At 37.5% G+C, this 23,773-nt stretch overlaps 1 protein-coding gene across 4 annotated transcripts in view; it reads right to left on the bottom strand.

Moving 5' to 3' along the window:
• The window catches only part of LOC145660497 (cysteine-rich motor neuron 1 protein-like), a 473,023-nt gene extending 449,692 nt beyond the window's left edge, over positions 1 to 23,331 (bottom strand). For all 4 annotated transcript variants that reach the window (XM_081725618.1, XM_081725620.1, XM_081725619.1 and 1 more), the window contains exon 1: positions 22,648 to 23,331. In XM_081725618.1, the coding sequence (XP_081581744.1) occupies positions 22,648 to 22,723 (76 nt within the window). In that variant the 5' untranslated portion in view covers positions 22,724 to 23,331. The remainder of the gene's footprint in view (positions 1 to 22,647) is intronic.
• Between the last annotated feature and the right edge of the window lie 442 nt (positions 23,332 to 23,773).

The raw sequence follows: 23,773 nt of genomic DNA, 5'->3' as shown, positions 1-23,773 counted from the left end.
CATTTTAGCCTACTGACCGTGAGTATGTGGATCTACGAAGCCTCGGTACTTAAAACGAGATTCAACCAGTGGCGGATCTAGCCCAGGGCCGGGGAGGCCTAGGCCAACAGTTTTTCGAGTGACAAAAATAAGTTAAGCTATTATTTATATATTTTTGAAATTTTATAGTAAACTCAATGTTGTCCCCCCCCCCCGTTTTTACCTTTTATATCCGCCACTGGATTCAACCCTTTCGTCACCTACACAAAGTTCATCTTATTTTTCCTTTTTCTAAAAGTTGTAGATTTTAGAGCGTGCCGCAAAATGTCCTCTGCAATTATTTTTTTAAAATGTGGTTTCCACAAGAGGCCACGCATCACTGAACCCTAGGTAGGTAGTAAATGTTAACGAGGCATTTCGTGGTTCAATTCTGATACGTTTAAATGGTACGAAATTATTGCTAAACGATGGGTAAACTAAGTGGCGTAGCAAAACGTAGAAAGAAGAAAGAAAGAGAAGAAGAGGTGAAGAGAAAACCTAAGAAGATTGATTCCTTTTTTACGACTGTTCCAGAAAATACAAGGAGTGATTTTTCATTAGCTTCTGGTAACTAAAGAATTATACAGAGAAGCGCGTGAGTATGTTAGAAAAAAAAAGGAAAATACTTAATGTCGATGTTGATGCACTGCTCTGTCCGAAGAAAGGTATCAAATCAAGAAAAACGTCCTCTTCAACTTGGGTTAAATGTAACTAGTTTCGGAATTTCGGAGGTGTCCAAAGCGTGGAACAATGAATTCCAGAGACATATATATCCAAGGGACTGTCAAATCGACAGTGGATTGACTGTTAGTTCGTCAGTCCCTTTGGGAAATCCCTTGCCCATGCATTGCAGAGCTTTGAAACACTTATTTACAAGTTGACCAGGTACTACTTTCAGTGTGACGTTTTAAGCCGCAGTCTCTACACTGAATAGTTTTTTTGAAATATAGGCTCTGAAATTCATTTTACCACGCTTTCGGCACCGTATATCTCCGAAACTAGTGGCATCAATCTGACCAGCTCTGACGATTCCACTCTGACGTTTTCTAATATGATCACGCGTTCATCCTATCCTTTTAATTGAGATAATTGATAGTTTTTTTTAAGTGAAAGTGAAAAGAACAAAAAACATAATTAAAATGAAGTTCTAATTGTTATTGTAACATGAAACCGTTGTTTAATCATGCATATTAAGCTCTTGCTTACACACGTCAAAAGTGTATGTACAAAAGCCATGTTGAAATATTGTGACTTACGTTGTTTCTAAAAGGTATGATGGAGTACGAGAAATGTATTTTGTCAAGTTCATATTGTGGAAAAGAACGTAGATTGTATTAAAACACTCTAATGTATCTATAGCGAACTAGCTAAGTTGGTAGAGCGTTGGCTTCGCATTCGGGAGGTCGTGGGTTCGAACCCTGTTGCTGACTATTCTGATTAGGGTTTCCCTCAGTTCTATCAGTCAAATTCCAGGACGACACCTAGTAAATAGGCCCTGGCCGATACCTACCCAAATTTTTCCTTTGTTGTTATTGTTAATTACCCTGTGTAAAAGGGGTGATTGTTAAACAAATACATTTATACTTCATTTGCGATAACTTTGCATCAAAATTTCGTGCAAGGTTAATTATTTTTATGCGTAATAGGATCTTTTTTTTTTTTTTTTGACAGATCAACGTTCAAATACGAAAAAATCAACTTCGAACCCCTTTCTTAAATATAGGGTAAAAATAATTAGTTGTACTAATTTTCGGTGCAAAGCTAATGTGAAGGGATTACTTCTACCAAGTTTTAACTTATTTCATCTTGCTTGAAAAGTAATTAATTAAAATAAATCGAAAATTCTTATAATATTTTATTTAAATTTATCTATTTATATGAATTTCCCAGGATTAAGGTTATCTTTTCTTCCGTCTGGTTAAAAAATATAATTTTACAAACAATATGCAACTTAAAAACTATAAATGCTATTAAAATATGTGCCTAAAAAAGGTACTGCTAAATGATGTGCTTCTATGTCAAAAATAAAAAGGTGATTATATGACTAACATTTTACTTTTTTCCGAGGAGGCCCCCTGGCCAATATCTGCCCCGGAGCCCGCCTGGCCTTGTTATGCCACTGGTTATAACGTAAAGTACCATAAAACACCCGTATGGTACAAATTGTTCCAAAAATCTTAAAAGGGATAATGGTGTTTTGTTGTCTACGGGTTACACTAGGTGTGCCTGAGTCACGAGTCTGCCCAAGCTCGTCTGGCTCTGGGTCTTCTGAGTCACGGACACGAAGTTTGTAACCCGTTCCATAACTGCTATTCACAACGGATTTCAAGTTAACTTCATAATAAAGAAAAAAATCTTCAGAATTGTAGGTAGTTAATATCGTCATATCACGACTTAATACTCCACTCGACTTATACAATATTTTCATCTACACATACATATGTTATTTGTTGCTTTTATCTGGTTAGTTTTAAAAATCTGAATTGGCAAAACTACTGCCAATTCGAATGTAATAATAATAATAATAATAATAATAAAACGTGTTAAAGCAAACCCCACATTGTTCAAAACAATATTAAGTACTGAGACCTTATCTATATTCGTTCAACAGAAAATACCAATACACTTAACACCTACTCACAAATTCTTGGTAATACACTCTCGGAAAATTCTTAGAACAATCTTTTTCTTGCTTTCAGAGAAAATCTCGTATTCTATGTCTGCAGTTCGATCTTGAAAAAGAAATGCTGTAATTCAATGCAAAATTAATGTTGTTTCTCTACAAGATTGATACATAACTTGTTAAAGTTAGTGAAAAAAAAAAATGTTGCTAGGCGACTTGTGTTATGTTATTTCGCAAGACTGAATTTATACTGAAAGTTAATTTCCAAGATTTGACCTATCAGGTTGTCTAAAAAATATTGAACTTTTCGAGTACATTGAGAATACATTTATCATGATTTGAAAATAACATTATGAAATCACACGTACACTATTTTGTTCCATGACCTGCCATTTTTCTGGTACCACCATAATTTCATCGTTATAGAACTATTGATTTCTGTTCACAAAATTGTGACACGTGGATTTCACAGGCCTCTATTGAAACTAACTTAACACAATTCAGGATGTTTTGCAGAGACCGAAACAAATGATAATCTGATTATACCAGGTCCAGGTTATACGATGGATACATTAAAACCTCCCAGCCAAGTTTCCTCAATTCCTGACAGGTCGTTAAAGTCGGATGTGGTCTGGGTTCCTAGCGTGGTATACGACACCATTTGTATTGATTACAGTAGAACCAGCAAGAGATGGTCTCTGAAGTTTCTTACCACATACGGAAGAGAAATGCAGCCCCTACTTTGGTGCAAGTGTTACCAACCACGGTCACCCTTGTCTTGCACCATTAATTAAATTGCCATTATAAATGCACCGAAAAAAGCCTTGACACGTGAGTAGGAGTAACGCTTTTACGAGTTGTCAGAGACCTACTCTTGTTGGCTTCTCTACAGTTCCGGCGTTTCTGTTGAGTTGCTACGTACACTCGCGCTAGTTCTCGACAGTACAGTTCCATGCCTGCCATTTCCCCTGCCGGCAGCAGCTCATTATGCAGAATGTCGTTCTAACCTCACTAAACGCAAATCATAGCCTTCCTAGGCGTCAGTATGAATTTTACCACAGACTGTGGAGCTCAATGTTTCTTCCAGACATGTTTTCGAGGGGCAAGTGCCTCCCCCCCCCCCCGAGGAGACCAAAATAATACGTCTATAATATAATAAGAAATAGAAAAGTACCAGCAGCGTTCCCCCGGAACCTTTTTTTTTTTTTTTTTTTTTTTTTAGAAAGAACGACTGGTGGGGCTTCTGTTTAACACTGTTTGGTGATGGATGTTTAGGTCTGGCAAAAGTCGAGCAAGACTACCCACATGTCGGTCTTGCTCGACTTTTGCCAGAATATAATCAACGTAATTGTATGCCCACTGCAAGGATCATCATGGACATTGAAATTTTCAGAACGAAAGCAACTGAATCACTTTCTGACTGTTGCTTTTAATAGCGTATCTTGCTCATAAAGAGCACGAATATCTTCACGCGTTTGCGCAGCATTTGGATATTTATCGAAATGACATTGTAAAATGTAGCGCAGTCTTGTAGAACGTTAACTCATTTTTACGGCGCAACACTGTACGTCTGATTATAAGAATTCCAATTTTTTTCTTTACATCTACCACCTTCACCTGGCGTTAGGTCTGACCCGTTGTGACCACTGGCGAAAATCCCGGGGGAATGAGGAGGGCATGTCTCCTCCAATCTTGGAAGTGGAGGGACTGTCCCCCCAATGATCCGATTTGAAATTTATGTTTTGGGAAAAAGAAATGTGATGATTTGTGTCCGATTGCCACAAAGGAAAGTGAGATAAAGTGATGTTCCTCCAGAATAAGCCTCAAGTCTGCTCGCTTCCCAGTGTTGAAGACAACTCTGCTCCCTGATCCTCCACAGGATTGTTTTTCAACTTCACAAATATTTTGAGCATCGCTTAAGACGAAGAAAAAAGCAAAACGGTCTTACTTGTCCGCCCCCCCCCCCCCAATGCTGAAGACAGATTTGCGCCGCTGGTTGTGATCCATATAATCTTGAGATTTGAGATCCTATATAACGCCTTCTTTGAAGCATTAAAAGTAAGCTCAATACTGGTATAGATATATTGCTTCCCAAGGCTATATAGATACATAGCTTACTAAACTAGATTTATACTAAAGATACGTTACTACCCAATACTGGATTTATACTAGAAATAGCTGTTACTTTCAAAATACTAGTTATGCATGCTACAAATATGTTACTTCCAAAGACTAGACTTATACTTAAGAAACATTATTTCGCAGACTTACACTCTAGATTACGTTACGTTATTTCCAATGACTGGAATTATACTATAAATAAGTTACGTTATTTTCCAACATTGGATTTACATTCTAGATGTGCTACTTTCCAAGACTAGATTTATACTAGGCTATTGATACGTTACTTTCAAAGACTGGATTTACACTATAAATACTTACTTCCCAAGACTAGATCTATAGCTATCATACATATACTACTTCATAAGACTCGATTTACATTTTAAATACATTGGTGCCCAAGACTACATTTATACTTTACAATCATATTTCGGTTAGATGCACTTTAGTGTGTATGCATGTATGTATTCATGCAGTAACGTGATAAACTTCTTACATACACACACGCGAGACAAGCTGACTACGTGAGACTTCTACAGCAAGGAGATACGAAGGTTTTTGCTGCAAAAATCCCTTTCATTATCTGTCTTGGTGACGCACAAAAACGAGGTTAAGTACTGTTGATTCTTTTTTGGTGAAATCTGCTTTGTTAGTAGTGAGGAAATGCAAAAAGCAATATTACTATTACTACTAGTACTAGTTCAACAATAAACATAAACACTTAACATTGGAAAGTTATCTTAGCACACACACACACGCATAAGCACTGTACATGAGTTTCTCTTCTTTAATAATACTTTTAAGCAAGCGTGTGTGGGTGGGTGGGTACATTTGGTTATAGAAGAGAAATTTTTGTGGCCTCAAGGGCTACTTAAATGATTTAGAAACCAGCTACAAACACATACTCACACAAATTGTCATTATGGTTGGATAACGGCCAGAAACACAAAAAGATATTACTAAACTCAAAATGGTTTCTTGGATGTGATTTCATCGTCTCATGTAAGAACCCTGTAATCATCCTCCTCCGCTGACAGTCGTCCAAATTGCTTATTACGTTTTCCATAAAGCTGTGGAACCAATATATTTGTCGTGACGTCGATTTCCCAAATGAATTGCAACCAGGAGAAACAGACAATTACTTTATCTTTTTCCTTCTTCTTCTTTTTTTTTTTAATATGACAATTTAAAGCCCAACTTACTTTATGACTTAACGAACAACGTTCATCGTCGCGAAAAAAAAGTTATCCCGTGCAAATCCAAATTCCAGTCAACATGTTTACATTCCTCACTCTGATTTTGCTTTAGGGTATTCTCTCATTTTTTTTTTCATGTCTACCGAAAGATCACTCTTAACAAATACTTCCCTGTATCTATGCGAGTGATGCGTTCCACTTTTCTTATTATTCATATAATGAGCCTTATTCTTCGACTTGTAAGATGTAATTTTTGTAAATACTAGATACAAATATGTTTGGTTTCAGTTATTATTTACGGCAGTGATTCCCAAACTTTTTGGACTTACGACACACTTGATTGGCCGTCAGCAACAACGCAACACGTTTAGGTTAGTTTAGAATTAGGTATTTTTTTGGTGCTACTGCAGGCGTTGACATACGAGACGAGACAGAGCTAGAAACAGATACTTTCACGACACCTTCTAGAGACAAAACAGCCTCAAGTCTTGTTTCGTATGCAATCCTAGTACACATGAGTGGAGACTGAGATCTTACAATAGAAAAAGACAGAGGCGGATCCAGGGGGGACGATCGTGGCGATGGCCCCCCAGAAGAGGAAACTTTCTTATTTTATATATACAGTAAATAAAACCCATCCCTGTTTGGAGCTCTTAAAAGTAGCTCTAAGTAGCAGTATTACAACCCACTGCCCCCCCCTCCAGAAGTCCGTTCTGGATCAGCCCCTGGAAAGAGATATTTTCCGAGTCGAGACATCATTTTCACGAGACCATGCGACAAACTGGTTGGGAAAATGTGACTTAGAAGACGAATATTTTAAACTCTCGTTATTTAAAATAAAACACGCGTCCTTTTTCTACACTTTTATTTCAATATAACTGTATAACCAAAAGCGAAATTATTTGAATATGTGGGAAACGTAGCATCCTTGATCTTTGTATGTCTTATGAAATAGAGGATTTTTTTCCTGTACTGACCTAAACCTTTATGTTACAGTCAGTGACGCCCGAAGAAAATTTTCTAGGGGGCATCTCCATAATTGCTATATTACGTGTGGTACACTGAAAAAAAGGACTTGGTCAGGAATACCAAATTTGTTTGGTCAGGACATTTGGTCACTTTATTTAGTTTAACCAAAATTTGGTCATTTATACCAAACTGGTTTGGCCATGAGCACTATATTTTTTGGTTAGAACATTTGGTTGATTAATTTTATTATGCGAACCAAATTTTAAGTGATTTGGTAAAGATTTGGTTTCCCTGACCAAAATGTTTAGTTACAAGGTCACGTGTATCCATTTGATTTCTGGGTAAACATGGCGAGTATGAAAGTATGGATCGCGGTTTGAGCGTATGAGTGCAAGTATATAGTGTTTCTACCGAAAAAAATAAATAAATAAATAAATAAATAAGACGTTTAACTAACCATCACAAGTTTACACCGCTTGGAATTCAAACGACGTGTGTGAAACAGACTTTTGTCTACACTATCCAAATTTTAACATCAAAATCTCAATGATGTGAAGTGATAAGTAATTGTCACCTGACAGCAACATAATGGAACTCGTGAGCAATACATTAAGAACCTGGAACTTACCGCTGCTAGTCAACGTGTTTCGAGGTAAGCTTACTTTTTCATTCGTATTACTGTACTATTAGTTAACGCATATTGGTTACTTTATTGAGTGTAAATTTGGCATAACAAATGCGCCTTGGGTAAACTTTACAATACACGCTCCAGCTGCGCATCGATATGTACGACCATTTTAAAAGAGTGTAGTAGAGTAGGGTAGGACACAGTAGAGTAAGATAAGGATAAGTAGGGTAGAGGTAGGAACGGGTTAGCTCAAGTTTAAGGTAGTTTTGACCTATTTTCATAGAATTAATAGAATGAAATTTCTATTTTTAATTTCAATTTAGTTGCTACCAAATGTTTTGGTCAAATTCACTAAATGCACGTTTAGTATTTACAACCAAATTACTTAGTTCCAAGCACCAAACCTGGATAATTTTAACCAAATTTTTGTATTCCCAACCAAATCCTACTTAATTGGTCAAAATTACCAAATGCATATTTGGTAATGATAACCAAATACTAGGTTCCTGCAACCAAATGATTTCGTGCTGGTGACCAAACGTTTGGTTGGTGCTATATTGACCAAACGATTTGGTAACCAGCACCTATTTTTTGGTCAATTTGACCAAATCTTTTTTTCAGTGTATTTCTGGTATTTAATATACGTGGTTTGTTATGTTACGTATACATTTTGGTGAGCCACGGGGGCCGGCCCCTGCCCCCTTCGGGTGCCCCTTGGTTACAGTAAAAATCACATTGCTAAATTGTTATCTTTAAGACAAAACAAGAATTCCTGTTATGCATTAACTTACGACACAACATAATGAAGAGAAAATCCTCGAAAAACAGCATTGTACAAAGAATTTTTCCCTGCAAGGTAGTGTGGTGTGGGTTGATATTACATGATGTTCTGTGCGCCTTACCAATTGCAACTGATTCAAGCTTTTTAATCGCCCTTTTGAAGCCACGTTAATAATAAGTCCTGTCCAGTAGCGTATGCAGGAATTTATTTCGGGGGGATCCAAGCTCAATATCAGGGTATTTTATATTAAAATTCCTAACATTGCCCCTAAAATTAGGCTAAATTTATACAAAAATCGAAATTCCGTGGTGGGGGTGTCCGTACCCGCAGGACCCACCTCCTGCGTACGTCCCTGGTCTTGTCAATACTTTTGTGTTGCATACGGACGCGAAACCCAACTTAAAACACGAAAAGTTGAAGCAAAGTTCGATAATCAGTGTAGAAAGACGAATTCTGCTTGCTAATCACAGTAAAGTTTCAGTTTCGTCTGTTAGATGTTAAGTGCTGGATGATTGTTGGTACTGCACCATCTAACAACGCGATGTATAATTTCTAGCAGTCTACAATCATGCACCTTTGTTTCAATTGTACTGGAAATGGGATATGCCAGGGGCGGATCCAGGACCGACTTCTGGGGGGGGGAGGAGCGATGGGTTGTCATACTGTTACTTTTAAGGGCTTCAAACTTTTGGATGAGTTTTATTTATATATATAAAATAAGAAAGTTTCCTCTTCTGGGGGGATCGCCCCGATCGCCTCCCCTGGATCCGTCCCTGGGATATGCATAGCCACTTTAAAAGCCACCGTTATTCATGAGGATGTTTACCAACTGACTTCATTGGCGACATAATCGCTCTACCAATCTATTGAAAAAAAAAAAAAAACTTTCGTCCAAGTGTAATTATGCGAAGTACACTACATTACAATCTTATAAGGATCATTTGAGTGATCCTACGATTTAAAGAAATGATATGCGAAACAGTGGCGAATCCAAGGGGGGCGATCGTCCCTCCTAGAAGAATAAACTTTCTTATTTTATATATAAATATACCAAAGTTTGGAGCTCTTAAAAGTAGCTCTAAGTATCAGTATTACAAAAAAACCAGAAGTCCGTCCTGGATCCGCCTCTGATGCGGAATAAGTTATTACTAAACATATTCCGTAGAAACGTGCCATTACGGGTCAGAGTAGAACAAAGAAAACTTGAAGAGGTCGCTCATTTCAAGTTATCTGGGAAGTATTTTGACGAGAGACGCTTACTGCATCAAAGAGATCAGGTCAAGAATTGGTATAGCCAAATAAGCATTTAACAAGAAAAGACCACTCTTAACTATTTATAGTAGCCTTAATATTGGACTGAAGAAGAAGTTGGTCAAGTGCTATATAGAAGTATTGGACTTTATCATTCAGAAACTTGGACATTATAGAAGTAGGAGAAGAAATATTTAGAGAGCTTCGAAATGTGTTGGGAGGAAAATGGAGAAGATAAAATGGACAGAGAGAGATTAACAAATGAAGATGTTTTAAAACGACTAGGACACAAGAGGACGCATTTCGCCAGAGGCCAACTGAATTGGAAACCTCCTACAAGAAATTGTCTTGATAAAGATGGAAAGAAAGCTAGAAATACGAAGAAGAAGAAGACAACTGATTGATGATTAGAAGAATAGAAGAAAGTATTGGGAGTTAAAAGAGGAAGCTGAAGATCGAGAAACGTGGAAACATTTCCAAGCCAAACCTTACCCTTCCCCCCCCCAAAAAAAAAAACTAATTAGTCCCAGGACCTGCCAAAAGACAGAATAATAACAATAATAAACAGGATCAGTGATATCTAAGACGATATCCTTTCCTAATGAATGAGTCAAGCATGACGTATTTCCGTTAGTACAACCGGCATTATTTATCTCCAGTGAATTTTACAGAAATGTACTATAACCTATGGCAGGGCGGATCCAGGACGGACTTCTGGGGGGGGTTGTAATACTGCTACTTAGAGCTACTTTTAAGAGCTCCAAACTCTCGGATGGTTTTATTTATATATAAAATAAAAAAAAAAAAAACTTTCCTCTTCTGGGGTGGCGATTGCCCTCCTGGATCCGCCACTGACCTATGCTGCCTTTGCGTTGACTTTGCAATTTTTGTTTAAACTTTCTCCAAGAAAAAAAAATTGAAACTAAAAGAATAAATGGATCAAAGGTAACGACACGTATCTTATGAGAGACAAATATTAATAGTTTTGCTACTCACACCCCTATTAAATAATAATTCATTCACGTATTTTATCAGAATAATTAAGAAACATTAGCCGGTCGATGTTTTCTTTAGCTAACAATAATATTGTTCGGAACTGAAAATGCTAACTTCTGCAAAAATTTGCACTGTCGTCACCACTGGGAGTATTTAAATTGCTTGACTTATCTATACGGGGAATAAGGGAGAAGACGCTCATGTTTTGTCGAAAATAAACTCCTGGGATTCCTGCAACGCGTTCGGTATAGCACTATTTGTGTATGCATTTTCACATATATCTTTGAGGAGTAAATCTTTTTATTTATTTATTTTTGAAGTTTAATGTACCTTTTCGGCACCGACCCTCAGGGGTAAAAGTCGATCTGAAAAGGTAGGGGAACGCATGACGTCACGCAGTTCCCCGTGCATATCTTTTCCCATTGTAATTTTTTTAGGAATGGGGGACGTCTTCCTCCTGTGCTCCCCCCACTTTCACCCCTGCCGGGGCTATGAAACATAGATTTACAATCTAAGGTGGAATCCCAACTATCATAATGCGTTCACGTCTCTTCAATGCTCTCCTCCCGGGAATCGAAATTGGGATTACATATGCACCGAAGCAGCAAACGCTATCCGTTAGACCAGCTGAAGCGCTGGTGTAAATTATATCAGTGTATGAGTCTACAGTTAAAATGGACATTTGTTCGGTCCAATTTACTTCGATTTAATATATATCACTCACTACACGGAACATTGCATCTTACTTACGTCAAAGGAAACTGTACTCTTATTTATTTGGTTTGCACGTTCTATAAGTGACCAAAGGACGCCATATAGGTAAGTCAAGTAATTTAATCATTTCCGGTGGTAACGATACTGCAAGGTTGCAGAAGTTAACATTTTTGGTTCCAAACAATATAGTTGCTAACTAAAGAAAGCAGCAACCGGTTAATATTAATCACTTATTCTAATATATGTGCGTACTTTCACTGAGAATTGTACCACATCATATTTTGTTACTTCATGAACAGCTTGAACAATTTTTTTTTTATTCGGTGTGATGACAGGATCTGAAGACAACCAGTACATATTTTACAACTAATTAAAATTCACTAAATTATTTAAAAATTCGTAAAGATCTAAATCAAGGAAGATATTTTCCCTTATTGGGAAACAAGGCGTAGTTCGAGGTGCATTGTAAGCCCATTATCCATAAATCTGCCGACCGTTTCAACACAGGTGGCAATTCCCATGAACGCGCCTAGTCGCCACACACACCAACAAGAGAGTGAGAAAGAGGGGGAGGAAAGAGTTAAGCGCGCGCTAATTCCTCATCCCCCAATCCCGATCCAACGAAGCAAAGCTAAAGCGCGAGTCCAGAGGTGTGCTCACTCGCTGGCTCCACGTTTAGTCTTGCTTGAACCAGTTTCAAAGCACGTCCAAATGAAGAGGAAAAAAAGAGAGAGGAGGAAGCAAAAAGAAAAAGTACTTTTTTATTTTTATTTTACTACAACACGCCTCCATCACCACCTGGGTCTTAACAACCGACTGGGAGAGACAAAACAACTCCTTGTGTCCGTCAAAACATGGTCCCCTTCACTAAACCAAAACAAGCACAAACATTGCGCACTGTACTACACAACAGATCAAGAAACCCATTTCTTTTACTCTCTTTTATAGACAATTGTACACAGAACAAAATTTTGATTCTTATAACATAATTACGTAGAAGCAATACACAATATCGAAAAATACACATTGAAATGAATTAAAGTCAAACATGTAAATGATCTAATATATTTGTTACGAGTAAAATGTGCAGTGATGCATAAGGTTCAGCCATCCACTCATTTTACATTTCACATCAGTAGATAGTCCAACATTTGACTAAATATTTTCTAACACAAAGTACAGCAATATTTGGAGAAATAATATATCAAGAGTGCGTAGTGGGTTTAATTGTAAATTCAATAGTCACAACATGACATCCGATAACGAACTTCGGTTGGTGCTGTGTTGACTTGGCGAGTCCCTTAATCACGAAGTTCATTATTGTTGTCGAGATCTTTCCAACTTCAACATTTACATCTCCAAATCACTTCTGACGCCATATCACATTCCACATAACGACTATGTTACATAAAGGGAGGTAGCGCTATTTTGGATCCTTTTCGATTATGTGCTACATGGTGTAGAAAGACTGGTCCTTCTGTTTGGTGAGAAAACAGGTATTCCCAAGTGTTAATTTGTGTTTTTAACTGATATTACAAGTATTAGTGTTTGATTAAAATTCAACATCCTTTCCAGTATCGAGGTGGAGTGGCTCACTGCTTAAATACGATCTGACCTACTACCCAAGTTTGTATTCGTGTCAAATAGCTACCTTTATTGGAGATCTAGAGGTCGAACCCTGGACCATGTGCGTTAGCCACTTGAGTACGAAGTGCCACGACACTTTTGTTTTCTTTCTTTATCAAATATATAACGTACTACAAGACATATAGAGGGTAGATAAAAAAGGTCTCAAAAATTGGTGGTCTTACTCTAGCTTAGACCCTCACACTAGAACAATTTATATTCTGTATGTCGCCCATTATTACGGAAACATGTAGACGCTACAATCATTCACACAGTCAGCAATCTCCGATGCTATGGATGCACGCACACAAGCCTCCAAGATTCATTCCTCGAGATTGTTTCACGCTGACAATTCCCATCTTGTACCAATCACCCTACAGGTAAAAATCAAGGGGCGATAGGTAAGACGATAGTGATAGGCACTATACGGAACTCCACTTCTTATCCATGAATATGAAAATTCCAAGTCCATGAGCATGGTAGTGTCACACGTGATAAGTATCATGTGAAGACCTTATGGAGATTCTTTTTGAATGAAGACTTTTGGCCTATCCTATATAAGAGGATATCAAGAAGTTCGAGTAACCATTTAAGAGACGAACTACGCCCCCCTGCCCCCCGACATGCGTATAACTTGTTTTTTCTAAGGTAAGTATACAAAATATTGATTAGTAGGGATATTGTTCTTTGCTTTCTTTTTCTTTATTCATTTTTATTTATTTATTTATTTATTTTTACAGGCAAGTAACTCAAGGTGCAATGACTAACGAACTTAAGACACGGCACGTTATGCAATTCTTTCATGTCCAGGGAAATCAGCAAAACAAATTCAAGAGGAGATTAAAACAATTTCTCCTATGAGATGGTATCTACTTGAAACCAGCAATTTCAGACTGGATATATGGCCACTTTGGACGCCCCTAGATCTGGGAGAGAACATCTTCCACGGATAATGCCCTAATGACGGAGAAAATGGAGATCATACTCGAAGACAATAGGATCATTAAAAGCGTTGTAGCTGAAATAAGTGTTAGCTATTGATTAGTTTGGGATATAATTCATAGCCGATGCATCTTCAGAAAATGTCCGATGAATGCCAGGCTGCTAGCTTACCCCATCCGGAAGAGACTTCGACAGGGAGCTTCAAGGGAAATGTTAGATCGCAGTGAGTATAATGAAGAGGACTTTTTTTTTTTTTTTTTGCCAACTAGTGACAATGGATGAAAGCTGGACATTTCTTTATGACCATGAAGCAAAGGAAATGAGTAAGTAGTGGAACTCCCCTTCCCATTCTTAAAAAAGACAAAGGTGTAAAGTCTGCCGAAAAAGTGATGAAGTCTGCGTTGTGGGACTGTGAAGGGATGATCATGACAGACTATCTGCCAGATGGTTAAACTATTAGTAGTCAATATTATACTTATCTCCAAGCTCGATTACGAGAGAAACTGAGACCAAACATAGAGGAATACTCAGTAAAAGGATGCTACTGTTGGTAGATAATGCACCAGCTTATACAACCAATGCATCCATAGCGAAGACAGTGCAGTTAGGTTATAAAATCCTGTTTCACCCACCACGTGATTTCTTTCGTTTAACAGAAATGATACATTCACTAAAAGAATGGTCATTTCTGAACTAGAAATGTGGTTTAAAGCCCTTACGTTTGAAGTAGACTTATTTCTACAGATTTCTACAGATTTCTATAGACTTCTACACAAAACGGCTTACACAAAGTGAAGAGCCGTTGGCAATAATCTGTCACGAAGCAAGGTGACTACATAAAGGAAGTTTAATGCCATTATGGCCCCAAAGGTGTTTTTTTTTTCTTCCAGGCGATTGCATAAACTTTTTGATACCCCCTCCTATAAGATGATAATGTCTATATTTAAACAAAAAACTCTTTTATACCCCTTTCGCACACGATTATTTTATGCTTTATTATTATTATTATTATTTAAACAAACGATTCCACTCATAATTTCTTTTCCCGCCTAATAGTTGTGTACTGATAGTATGCCCGTTTATACAGTGAATCAATCTTATAGCCCCTGAACCTACTGATTGTCTACTGATTGTATTATTTATTGTTTAACACTCTTCACCATTTTTTTAACGTTCAAAATAATTGTAATAATAATAAAATAAAGTTTGTGAGCTACGTCACTACCTATTAGTACGAAGCTTTCATTTTGATAACGAAAATTTAAATTCATTATTTTAAATACTATTTCTATTTGACACATTGCAATAAATGTATATCATTTTATGCAACAATAAGATCATTAAAGCATAAATTAAAGGCCAAATTTTGTTAAATGCGGCTTAGGTTTTATGTCAGAGTGTGTCTGAAATGAATATAACTGAATCAAGTCTACATTAGAAACACAAGCATTGCATGTACGAGCTTGCAATTGCAGTTAACTACGTCATTTCATAGGCAAAACGCAGGTTTAAAAAAGATTCAAGGTCACGTTATCACAATAAAACTATGCATTGCTCAGTTTAAAAGAAGCTTTCAAAGAAAAGTTCTGAGACACAACACATTCTTTCACACAATAAATGAGTGTACATACTAACCCAGCATCATGGCCCCTTACGTATAATTAGCGAATCGTGTTTAATTTATTTACGTTATTATTGGAGCAGCTAACAGACCGACAGGAACAGTGAAGTTCCAAACCAAAGAAAACTGTAACGAATGTATGTGTGTTAACATCTTAAAAATCTGATACTCTTTACAATTTTATCCGCTGCTGTTACTATTTACATTTTAATAATACAAACTTGAGGGCCTAAGTATTTTGCTAATTTACATGTAGTGAGCTCCCTCGTGGCTAAGTGGTAGCATACGCGCCTTTGCAGTGGGAGATCGGGGTTCGATTCCCAGTGGAAGCTCATATGGTTTGGATCCCACGTTAAGCTGTAGGTCCACATCTCATATAGTCTCGCTGCTGAAAAGGGAATTTAAAATCAAATCATACACGATTGACATGCATAATACTTATACAGTGTAGAATACAATTCGATTCGTCGCCCTTTTATTGCTCTACAGCGTCGAATACTGTGATTTGCTTTTCCGACAGAAGATGACGTATTTGCCTTCTTTCATTTTTTTTTTCCAGAATGACAAAATGTTCCCCTACTGTCCTTACTTCGGGTACAAACCCCTCTTGATGTAATTCTGCCTTACAGCCTCCGAGCTAAAAGGGGAGCGAATTTTCAATAAATTAATTACTTTTCTTGAGTAATTAATCTATATTTCTCAATGGGTGGTTAACTGTTGCATCTCCTACTAAAAACTTTGTCGATGTGCGCATGATGATCCACAAATACGATGAATTTCGAAAGACACTCTCTATGTAAACACGATTATATAAGGTCGATGCATAAGTTCGTGTGGTCTTCTTCTGTGATTGGCAACAATCCGGCGTGAAGTGATTGTTTGTCGTTATTCCGTTGTTTTACCGTAGTTTGGAGTTTGTGTTTGTGAAACATATGTTTTCTTGATTGTGAACGTATCATTGTATATATTTCAGGCAAACTAATATGGAATGTCAAGTTGAGAAAAGTGATGATTTCCTTCACATTTTACTTTTCGAGTTTAACCGAGGATCCAGTGCAGCAGAAACTGCGAGAACAATTTGTGTAGTGTACGGGAATGAAGCAATTGCTGAAAGAACCGCACAAAAAAGCTCCTTTTGACCAATGGCTAACAGATTTCTTCCAGTCAAAACCAAAACAGTTCTACAGACGAAGCATTGAACTGCTACCTGAACGTTGGCAGAAGGTCGTAGAGAGTAGAGGTGAATACATCACTGAGTGATTGTGAGTTAATGTGAGTGACAGTAAAATGTAGGCAATATTGTTACACTCGTAGAATATGTTAATATTATGTCTATGTTGTATTTTATTTGAATTAACAGAAAGCAGAATAAAAATAAAATATAAGAACCGCACGAACTTATGCATCGACCCAATATGTTGAGTGATTGTATTCCATGGGCTGCGAATAATATTTTCTGTAAATGTTGCTAATTCTGTGTTGTGTGCAGTTTGCTTCCGCGAGCCAGTTAGCCTGGTTACATTAAGGCAGGGATGCAAATAACCACTCGCCCGGGGCGAGTGGTTCATCAGTGCGGGTGAGTATTTAATATTATACCGATGGTAAGCAAATGGTTTCTATTGTGGGATTTGGGCTAGTAGCTTTTTCCTTGGGCTAGTAAAACTTTGTTGTTTATTTGCATCCCTGCATTAAGGCAAGAAGGTGTATCCGGCTCTTTGTTAATCGTTATGGGCTTATTTGCCTTTGAATGATTGAGACTGTATCCTATGTGCACTCAGAACATTGTTAACTTTAGAATAGTGAATAGTCTTATTTCACGTTAAATACATCTTCCATGAGCACGGTAAGTACACAGTATTTGCTAGTTTTGGCCAGGAAAATGTATAGAACACTTGAACTTCAAAATGCTAGGTTTATAAGATGAGTTTTTATTGTTTGGAGTGTTTTGCCAATGAACACCATATATCATTGATATAATTAATTGTGTGAATAATATTTGTTTATTACATACTGCATGCAATAAGAAAGAAAACACTGATCTCATACATGAACTAGAAACTTCAATCGGAAGTAGGCTCAAATCTTGCACAACAGTGCGAAATATTGAAAAATAATCGAAAAATCTCCCCTTTATGATACCCCTCTTCGACTTTTTTTTTTTTTTTTTTTATCAAGACGTTTTTCAGTTTTGTGTCTGTAAAGGGACATGTACAGATGTTGTGAGGAATGACAAGGAGATTCATTCTCATATGTGAACGATGCACTGTGGAAAGCGCTTCTTCAGTTCAGCTAGTCTATATTGTGATGGTTTTATAGGTAGAGACTAAATGACGGTTCTGGCTAGTCTTTTCCCGTTCACCAATTTATTATAAAATTGCTAATTACAAATGTCTTTAATTACAAACAGTAAAATAGTGTCTATCTTGTTATTAACCAGATGAGAGAAAATAGGTGTTTTGCACGGTGCCCTTTCTCTCAAAGCAGTTTGCAAGACATCTGCAAATTCTGGCGAGTCTTGAAGGAAAGCCCCTCAGCCCAAGGCAGCTTCGTGAGGCTTGGTTGTAGTGAGGATCCCTAGTCCAATGCGACTTCGGGTTAAGGAAAGGTGTACCCCTAGTCCAATGCGAGCTCAGGGCAGGTGTTGGTTAGTTGATCAGTTGGTCGACTGATGCCAGGTCCCTCGGTGGTTGGGCTTTTATTTGTCCTCTTCGGGTCCTTTCGTGAGGTCTGTCTTTTTTCGGTTTCCCTCGGTGTCTTCCGTGTCGGTTTCTTGTCTGCTACACTGTTTATAATCAATAACACGCGTTGTATTGACATGTGCTTCTGTCGTGATGTGCGGATCCTTACAATATTTTGAAATGCTGCGTTTATATGTTTGCGACCAATTCCTTTCGACAATGAGATCTCGGAAACCAGAGATTCTACAAAAGTACCGTTTTCGCTGGTCGATTCCAAATTTGTTTTATGATTGTTTCGAGCCAATAAGATTACTCTTGACAGACTTCTATTTAAGTATGCAATAGTTTTTTTTTCCACTCACGGTCAGATTAACGCAAAACGCCTGCGATGTCCGTCAACCCGCTATACGTAGCTCTTGTACAGGTTGCCCAACAGAAGGATATCAGCCTTAAGAATGCTCTAGCGACAATGTTAATGAGGTGTACTCAGATGTGGATCTAGAGGGCACGGAGGCTCAGTGGTAGAGTTCACCTCTGGTGCGTGGGGTCTCTGGTTCGATCCCAGCTCGCGCCAAGTGAGTTTTGTGGTGAACAAACACCGTATTCATGGGTTTTTATCCCACTTTATTGATTCCATTGCATTCATTTCTCATCATCACCGTCTCTTTTAACCTAGCCGGCATAACCATCGGACGTAAAACTGAAAAATTTCATTTAACTTTTTTCGGATGTGGAATTATAAGAGAGGAAGTAGGTTCCTGCTTATATTAGAATGATACGCTGCGTAGACAGCGCAGGTTCAGCTGGTAATACTGTTAAAAAGGAGTACATCTTGTCACAGTACTAATATTATATCATATTGTTAATATACTGAAAAGGAATGTCAAACACCAATCACACAGAATCGAATCTAACTCGTGCTACTGGCATGTCTTTTATTGATGGATCAGATGAATAAATCATCTTATATTAAATACCATAAATTTTATTATCAAACTATTTATATAATATATCGTCGTCGGGTACAAATATGAAGAATATTAATTTAGTTACGATTACGTTTAGTTTATGAATTCATAAATCTCCTCGCACTTTACGTCGCATTTTGTAACAGCATTTGGGTATGGCTACACTGACATACTAAACTAGTTCCTCATGGAAAATACGATAATCCTAAAAGCTTTCTTGCAAATTACAAAAAGGAAGAACAAGAAACGAATGGGTTTGTGATTGTGATCCAATCGGAGGACGAATTAAAACCTCTGCTACACCTGACAAGAAGGTAAGAACACCTGAAATCACTTCCAATACGTTAAGGTGGCGACACCGGTATATTATTGTTTTATATATACTGTGTTGATACATTACTTACGTAATTATATTATCAATAAGTAGTTAGATAAAAACGAGGAAATTCAAAGGTGCACTCATACCGGGATATAAGCATTAAGATTTAGTACATTCCATAGTGAGATATCAAAACTTGGAAGAAAAACATTGCCGCAAATTTTGTTAATGGAATAGCTAGAATAATGTAAAGAGCTTTAAAGTTCATCTACTACGGAAAATAAAGATCCATCTTGTTCTTTCTTCTTCACAAAACTATGTCGTATGTAACAAGGGCACGATGGAAACATTTCACTCCGGAAAATCCCCTTTTTATAAAGGACTTTATTTTAAAATTCAGGAGGTTCACAATGCCGCTATGCAAACATATACATTTATTTGGCCTTATGCAGAGTCGTTTTGACGTATGATTAGCGTCATACTATAGGTTTGACTACTGCAGGAAACGTATGTTAATGGAACTCTTTAGTATGGCACTAATCAAACGCGGCAGAACGATTCTGCATATGGCTCACAATATTTTGCGTTGGTATAGGAGGATTTTGACTCCCCTGCTGAAGGTTATTTGCATTTCACACGGATGGATGTGCATTTCACCATTTATTCCATATTTTCTTTTCTATTCTCTTTTTTAAAGTTAAACTTTAAACAAATACTATTAATTCATATGCGCTCTCACTTGTCTGATGGCTAGCGTGTGCACCTATGTGCACGTGATCTCGGGTTCAATTCCCGGTGAGAAAGCTCAAAAAATTTAATCATTTACTTTTATTAATCATCCGTGTCCGTTAGTCCTAAAGGGCATAACCGTGGAGCATTACACTAAAAATTTAATTTCAATTTTCATTAATTCATATGATATCTTTTTACCTTTCAGGTTGAAAATGCCTTTTAGAAACCATTGACATAAATAGCCAAAAGGGATCGTGATGGCTTAGTGGTAGAGAGCTCCGGTTGGAGTGTGGGAACCCTGGTTCGGTTCCTGCTCGCGCCAAGTGGATTTTGTGATGGACAAACGTGGTATGTTTGAGTTTTCTCGGAGTTCTCGTTTCTTCCCATACAGTCTCTTTTAGCCTAAAGGGCATACCGTGAGACCCAGGCTAGCTTATGATAGTGGCATCGTTCTATCTGTACAGCATCTTCTTGCAAACACTAGCTCCTAACGCCCTATTGAAAGCTCGTATTCCATTATCACTTTTATACTTTCTTCACCCTTCACCACACAAATTGACAATGGGTTAGAATATATATATTACTGCTATAGGTTGGGTGAATATTTCGACGAAAACATTATCGCTATAACTACAGCGATTTCTGCAACAAACTGGCTCTTGATGCCCTCAAAACTCGTACTATGCTAGTGCTTTTACATTTTTCCCGTGGTTTCATAATTCACCGCGGAATGTTGAAACCGAATAGGTGATAACGAGCAGAAAAAAGCGAGACAGGAGTGAGCGACATTTGCAGTTAACTATGACTTATATCGTACATAAAACTTAAGAGAGTATGCAGTTGCTTCCCCCTATATTACGCAGTTTTTTTGTGTTAACGTTTATTTATAGCATTTCTATGCGTGTTCTACTGTAAAACGATAGTAACATTGACTTCTTATACATTTATCTTTCTATTGCAGTAATATTTCAATTTTACCCATTGGCAGTAGTTATTTCAGAATATTTCGTCCGGGGCAACTGAATGCACGGGAGAAGTGAAAATAGTACTGCAAAAATATTGTAACCTACATTGAGTATAAATCAGAGATTTGGTTCCGAGGTAATTTCACTTCCAGGCCACTCTTTAAAGCCACTATTGCCAACAAGAACACTATGATCTGGATATTTTCAAGCTGCACAGAGTCGGTTTCGTTGGTGGGTTAAATTAAGAGTTTAGTGTCCCTTTCAGCAGCGAGGCTATAAGAACTGTGGACCTACAGTTTAACATGGGATTTCAACCACAACAGCCCCACCAGCAATCGAACCCGGATCTCTCACACGAAAGGCGCATACGAGAACTACATAGCCACATAGTTATTTTCATGGTACATTATACGAAATGTGTATCGTGACAAATTTGGAGCTGAGTAGCAAAGGTGTCTGGGATACAACAACAACAATAATAATAATAATAATAATAATAATAATAATAATAATAATAATAATAATAATAATAATAATAATAATAATAATAATAATAATAATAATTTATAGTAGCGTAAAACTAACAAAATATCTATGTAGGCTTATTTTGGATTGAGTTTTCAGCATTGAGGTTATACGATAAGAAACCTACCGTGTAAATTGAGATTAGAACCACCACTCACTCAGATTTGTATTCGAGAAAAGAACCCTTATTGACAGGGGTGATTTCAGATTCTCCGCCGGCAGACTTTCAACACATGGAGGGGGAGGGGGTGAAAATTGAGAAAAATACTAGATATCGAAATGGAACACAACAGAAATATGACACGGGAGAATTTGTTATCTCTGGGGGAGATTCCCACCGGGATAACCCCTGGGGATGTAATGAGGTGTATACGGGAGTATATGCCGTATACCCACCTTGCGAAAGAACGAGCATGTATGAGACTGGGTATACGCTATAATTTTGAAAACGGTTGAGCGTACAGTCTACCGAACACAACTTCTACCATTACATCACCGAACCTCCTGAAATCACTATTGCCAACTGGGAATCGAACCCGGTACAATGTACAGTACATTTAGTTACTCAGTGGCACAATTGCATTGTCATAAAATTACATTGGTATATGACGAATTAGGGAAACAACGCTAGTATTTGTTTTACGGCTTGTGGAAAGAAAAATACTACTTTTGTATGGTTTGTGAGATGGCTCCCTGGCTTCTATCGACGCTATTAGTCACCTCGCTTAATTCTTAATGACTGGCCCTCCCTGTGCTTTCCAATCAGCGCTGAAATATGCCAAAGCCGGCTTATATACGCAAGGACGCCAACTTACACAGAAAAAGTCATCATACGCACAATCCGATTTTTATTGACCAAACAAGGAATATGACATTGTGACATAAGACGAAAAACGTCCCAAGGCAACCGCTTAAAACATAGTTCCTGTAGTTGTTCAATGAGTAAATCATAAGAATAATAATAAAACACTTACCTGAAACAGTCTGCTGGACCAATGAAGTAGCTACTAGTAGAATCACTGACAGAGGAACAGACTTTTGCTTAAACATTGCTTGTTAGCGACGATAGAAGAGTTTCATCCAAAAAATCATATACACATATATAAGAAAAAAAAAAGCACATACACAAACGAAAACTGAACACCGGCAGCGTTATTCACTACACCAGCAGCTGGGTTGTCTTGTTAAGGTCACCAGTCGAGCATAGCCGAGGGGTAAACCCCCCTCCCGCCTGTAGCTTTGAAATCTTGCCTACGTAGCCACAACAACACCAGTCGGACGGTTGTAGTGCAACATTCAGCAATAACGGAGCACAGGAACTAAAACTGAAACAATTATTTATATACTTTCTCTTCACGATGTATTCTTTCCTTTTTGATTAAGAAATCACAATTATCAACACCTTTTTTTTATTTCCTTTTAAAGAACACGGCAAACACACACCCACAACTTATGACTGATAACACAGTAACAACACCAAACACTTCTTACTATAACATGCACTCTGACTGAGAAGAAAGAACGAAATAAAAAAATAACTTTTTTTTTTTAACACGTAAAACTAATTCAAGTCTGCTTGCTATTGGACTTTCTTATCGCTGTCACGTTTATTTTGCAACGAATGCAGATGTCGCTATAGTCTTCCTCGCACGCTTACATCTAATCCTCGACTGAGTCAAACAAGCTAAGCGCCGAACATTTATAAAAGGCATGGTTTCCTGATTGACTATGCAACCCGTCATACTTGCCAACAAAAAAATTAAAAAGAAAGGATCAGAAAGAAAGAATGGATGGAGCGAGAATTGAATTGGAAAGAAAGTAGGAAAAAACGGAGAGCAAAAGATGAAACAACATAATTCTTTCGGCATTTTAGAAAAGAAAAGTTAAGAAGAGATTGTAGGAGAACTTTTTTTCTTGTTGATTTGTTTCGTTTTTTGCGATACTCTTTTATAGCTATATTTAAAACTTGACTTGCCCAAGAACCTCTCTTTGGACGTTTCGTGTGTTTGTACACAAGAAAGCAAGTCGTCAAGAGGCAAAAACAGGTCGGAAACACATTTGGCACATTGCCTTCAAAACAGGAACTCTCTCATTGCACTT

This window comes from Thermobia domestica, chromosome 9 (genome assembly GCF_964235325.1).
Source record: "Thermobia domestica chromosome 9, izTheDome1.hap1.1, whole genome shotgun sequence".
Classification (NCBI taxonomy): Eukaryota; Metazoa; Arthropoda; class Insecta; order Zygentoma; family Lepismatidae; genus Thermobia; species Thermobia domestica.
The sequence above is the reverse complement of the archived record's forward strand: the minus strand, read 5'-3'. Positions and strand labels throughout refer to the sequence as shown.